We start from the raw sequence: 5,000 nt of genomic DNA on the forward strand, positions 1-5,000 counted from the left end.
AGGGGAGAGGGAGAGGGAGAGGGAGAGAGAGAGAGAGAGAGAGAGAGAGAGAGAGAGAGAGAGAGAGAGAGAGAGAGAGAGAGAGAGAGAGAGAGAGAGAGAGAGAGAGAGAGAGAGAGAAAACATGAGGATACACAAACATCTTTGAACATCTTTTCAATGCAAAGTTTTCCTAAACTCAGCAGTGTGTCTAGTTGAGCTTCTTGATTGGAGCAAGTTATCATTAACTGCTTGTACTGTCTTAATCAAATAGTGAAAATTCTTGTGTAACTGACCAAAAAGTCACAGAAAAATATTTGTTGAGAATTTTTTTCTGAATGATCACCATACATTTTAAATCTCCTTAAAACAACCAACATAATACCATTTGCCTTTTAGCCAGGATCAGTCAGCATTCCGTATCTTGGAATATCATTAGTCTTCATCATATTATATCTAGCCTTAAATTAATCATAATAATTATTACATTTCTTTTTACAAATCTCTGGAAGCTACCTAGGCCCACATCAAAACAAACACATCAGATGGTATACTGGAAACACATCTCTAAGAAACATATAGGTATCAGCACAAGAGAACTCCACGGTCATGAATAAAACACGACCTGTCTACTCAAAGACTTATGGCTCTATATCTGACTAATAGTACAAATGTGACTCTCTCAGTGACTTTGCCTCATACAGGGAATTCAAAAGGCACATATTCATTGATAAAAAAAACAAATGAAAATGAAAATGAAGTTGAAGTAAACAGTTAAATTATATAAGGAAGATGCAGAATGATATTATAATAATTTTTTTGGTGAAATCTTTCTTACTGGAATCAGCAGTGATCTTCAAGTTCAAGATCCTGTTTCCTGCTACATTCTTCCCATAACATTAATCAAGAAATCAGCCTTATGTGGACTCCCTTTGTTTGGCTTCCATCAGCTAACACTTGTCAAAGATCTAGAGTAATGGACCCAGAGAATGTGTGTGTGTTCTTTGAGAGTTCTTACAGGCTACACATGAGAGGCACAATGCATAGAGTTAACAACCACCCTGCATGGGTTATGCTTGGGTGAAAACATACGGAAATGACAGGCTCAGAAAGGGTCTATTTGACTGGACACAGAACTCGTTCCTTGTGATTTCAAGAAGGTTATGATCTGCTTGTAAATTCTATGTGTTTATTACTGTACGATAGTAGTGTTCTGTTGAAAGTTGAAAGCTAAGAACTTTGACTGAAGGAAAGCTGTTATGTTCTTTTCTGATTGAATTCCACAATTGTTAAACTAGCTTCTTCACGGAGGTGAATAAGTGTTTATGATTAGCCATTCACTTTAGCTCATTCATAAAGAAGCATGACAAATTCAGTGAACTAATTCTAGCTTTAGCTCTCATAAAAAGATTCCTTGTATTTGGTAATATATATATATATATATATATATATGTTTTCAGCACAAGTTAGAGTGGAGCTGTCAGGAAAGAATTCAGGGTCTGTCCCACCAGATGATGTGCTAGTGACCCACTGAGCGTGAGGGCGGAAGAAGTCTTTGTGGCAAGGTGGGTTGGATAGGCAAAATGTGCAAGAGATTACTGTTCAAAGTCTTTGTAAATAATCCTTATAACCATCTCTGGTCTAGAGTGACAGAACTTCTACATCCAATTCAAGAATGGCAGTTTACTTAAATGTTCATTATTTTTATAAATGCTTTTTTTTTTTAAGTGTTGTACAATGATCACAACTTGTAATATTTCACCCATGTTAGGTGTTATAAACAATATGCTTGGCAAATACCCAAAATGTTGGCAAATCACAGCTACAGCAATACCATTAACCCTCTGATATAAAAATATTCAGAGTTTAGAGGCTCCTAAAAAGATTGCAGATGGAGAAAAAAAAAATGTAATCATATTATGTCAATAAGAAGAAAGTGCCTATGACTGATACTACCTAATTTTGATACAACTATAAAGTCTACAAGTATGTATTTTACTCATTATCAACAAGAAGGGGAATGCAGTAATCAAAAGTACTACAGACACACATCTGCAGAAGAAGAAGAAGAAGAAGAAGAAAAAAAAAAATGCCCGATGTTGCTAGTTAAGCTCACAAACTGCCTAAATTTGAAGCAGTGGATCAACAAAAACGGAAGACAAGCCTCAGGTCGAGAGACGCTTTCCTCTCAAGGGCTTGGTTTGGGCACTTAATACCATCATGTACCTGAAGTTCACTTCTGAGTGCTCTTACACATGTCTTTTTATTTTATTTATTTTTTCTTAATTCCCCTTGCCTTTTCCTGAAATGCTTCCTTTGGTTATTTGATTCTATTTTGCAGATCACTGTGTACATTTCTATATTTATATATATAAAAAATCAATGCTTTTTTTGTGTTTTTGTCTTTTTTAAATTCTTATTCTGTATTACTAAAAAGGACTTGCATTATGGCACTGCTGTACATTGTGCCCTTTTTACTCTCAGGCACAACTACACGTTAACCTAATATTTTAATTAAATACAAGCTATGATGTATTATCACCATTACTATCACAAAAAAAACTTGTTTAGCCTTAAAGTACTTGTAAACTTTCTCAAAATCACTGGTTTGATGGGAAAAAGAGATAAAATGTTGACAAAAATAAGACCGAGAAGTCTGAATGTTTTTAGTGCATTTAAATAACTCTACAACTCCATGACTAATTATTTCCTCAGATTTTAATGATATTCAAAGTCTTAGTGGTTGAGCAAATGCACCTAGTGTACTTCTTACTCATTTCTGTGAAAATAATGTAAACATGAAAGTGGTGCATCTTTTTTTTTCTTTTTTCTTGTTTATTTAGAATTTGTTAAATATGTTTATATCCTATCTTTGTTGTGCTAATCACAAGAAAGAATTTCTTGTATTACTTCCAAGACATTTGATAACTTGAGAACAAAGTTTATACTTACTGAAAAGAAAAAGAAAAAGAAAAATCAATGATTTGAATTTGGTGCTGAACCATGCTGATAAGATTAAAATACAGCTTAACATGCAATTCATATTACCTAACAGAGACCACACATACAAGTGGGGTAAATTGCGTGGCTTACTGAGCTAAACTTGCACCCATATGTGACTCCTTCATAAATATTTCTGGACACTTATAGTAAGCATTCACTTGTTTCCTTTACCCTGAGGTTCAGTGCTTATTAAACATATGAAAGAGGAGTATTTTGAATTACTTTCCAAATCAAGCCTGCGTTAAATGAGGGCGATACACTTTATCATAACAACTAGGCTGCGTTTTTTTTTTTTCCTCCTTATCTAGTTGACACCTCCTGATGCTGGTATGTGACTTTAGACCATTAATGTGTTGTGTGGGTATCATCAGAGCAAGTGTGGTGCACGTGAAGTCCTCATTCTCAGTCATCTATACCTGTGCCTCATTACACCTTCACTTGGAAGACCTTCACTACTTCACTTGTGTGTGTTCCTTTGGTTGCACCTCACTGACAATTCTCCTTTCGTATATCGCTTTTCATTCCATTACTGGTTTCACTTGCACCTTTTTTCCAGTCTTTCTCCTTACTCATAAATGATACACTTGAAAGACTTCACTTGTCCACTTTAGCCACAATTGTCCAGTCTTTGAGGTTGCAACTACATCAGGCACCAAAGTGGACACTGCATGCCACTATACTCTTATAGAACTCTTGTGAAGAGTAAACTAGCTTGTAGTACAGTGATGATGAAAATTTTTTATTTTAATATACTTCACAGAAAAAACACTTTTACTGTATATAAAAATTAAAGTTAGGGTGATAAATATATATTTATGTATATATATATAAACATGGAATTTCCACTAGCGTTCAGCCTTAAGTTTCCACCTAAGCACAAAGTAGCCAATTGTTCGAAGGATGATGAAAAAGGAGAAGAGCACTACGAAGTCTATCCAGAACTCTGCGCCCACTATGTCCATCTCTTCTAGAAACTTTTTGGGAGACTTGTAGTGGCAATAAGCCTCCGAGCAATGTAGCGGCTTTCTGTCAAACCCGTATATGCTGAGGAGTGTCCCTTCAAACCCGTACCTGTTGGGGAAGGAGGGAGAGCGTTCAGGTCTGTGTTAATTCTCTAGTGGCCTGGTCTGCGAGAGCTCTGAACATTTTAAGTAATTTAAATGGAACATCATTCAAAATTAACTCTTAAATAATTCCAATGTGAGGTTCAATTGCAGAGAAATGACTGCCTTGATGCAATAGTACATGTAGTATTATTTGATAATATTCTACTTGAATTGAATTGATACCGACTTTACTAATATACATGTACAAACAAAAAATATACACAAATGTGCACATTCCACACATTCCAAACACACACACACACACACACACACACACACACACACACACACACACACACACACACACACACACACACACACACACACACACACACACACACACACACACACACACACACAGATAAAAGAGTGGAGCGAGTAACTTACCTTACATAAGATATATAGGTTATCCACCTTAGATATATTGGAATGGTTGAGAAGTTAGCAAAGAATCCCGAGAACAGCAACACAGGAATGGATGTTATAGGACCCAGGAACACTGCACCCTAAACATGAAATATCAGGGACTTAGAAAATGCAATGTTATATCAGTATATTTAAGTTCTCTTTAAGTTGTAAGTTTTTATTCTATTCATTATTCAACTTGGAGAGCAAATAAAACACAGTTACTGAGAATAAGAGAGGCTCATAGTATTTTCCTTTGGACTGCAAAGATACATCAACCTTTGAGTGTGGCAATATAAACACTATAATGGATAATTCATACTGTAGTAGGATATGTTTATTAAGAGCAGTCAACCCTATGGATGAAATGACACTAATAAAGTTATATACAATGCATGCCTACAACTGACATACGTACCTGTATATTCATACAAGCACCAATGGCCAAGCCAAGAGACTGTGCCACTAGCGATGTCATGATACACATTGTGGTGAACATGAAGAACC

General features: G+C 35.6%; 1 protein-coding gene across 1 annotated transcript in view; it reads right to left on the minus strand.

Annotated features, from left to right (window-relative positions):
* Positions 1-3,775: 3,775 nt before the first annotated feature.
* The window catches only part of LOC125035865 (ATP-binding cassette sub-family G member 1-like), a 10,168-nt gene continuing 8,943 nt past the window's right edge, over positions 3,776-5,000 (minus strand). The window contains exons 10-12 of the mRNA XM_047628177.1: positions 4,912-5,000; positions 4,476-4,594; positions 3,776-4,053 (exon numbers count right to left, since the gene is read on the minus strand). The exon at positions 4,912-5,000 is cut by the window's right edge and continues 67 nt beyond it. Coding sequence (XP_047484133.1) covers positions 3,828-4,053; positions 4,476-4,594; positions 4,912-5,000 — 434 coding nt within the window. The 3' untranslated portion in view covers positions 3,776-3,827. The remainder of the gene's footprint in view (positions 4,054-4,475; positions 4,595-4,911) is intronic.

The sequence above is a fragment of the Penaeus chinensis genome, chromosome 20, assembly GCF_019202785.1.
Source record: "Penaeus chinensis breed Huanghai No. 1 chromosome 20, ASM1920278v2, whole genome shotgun sequence".
NCBI classification, from domain to species: Eukaryota; Metazoa; Arthropoda; class Malacostraca; order Decapoda; family Penaeidae; genus Penaeus; species Penaeus chinensis.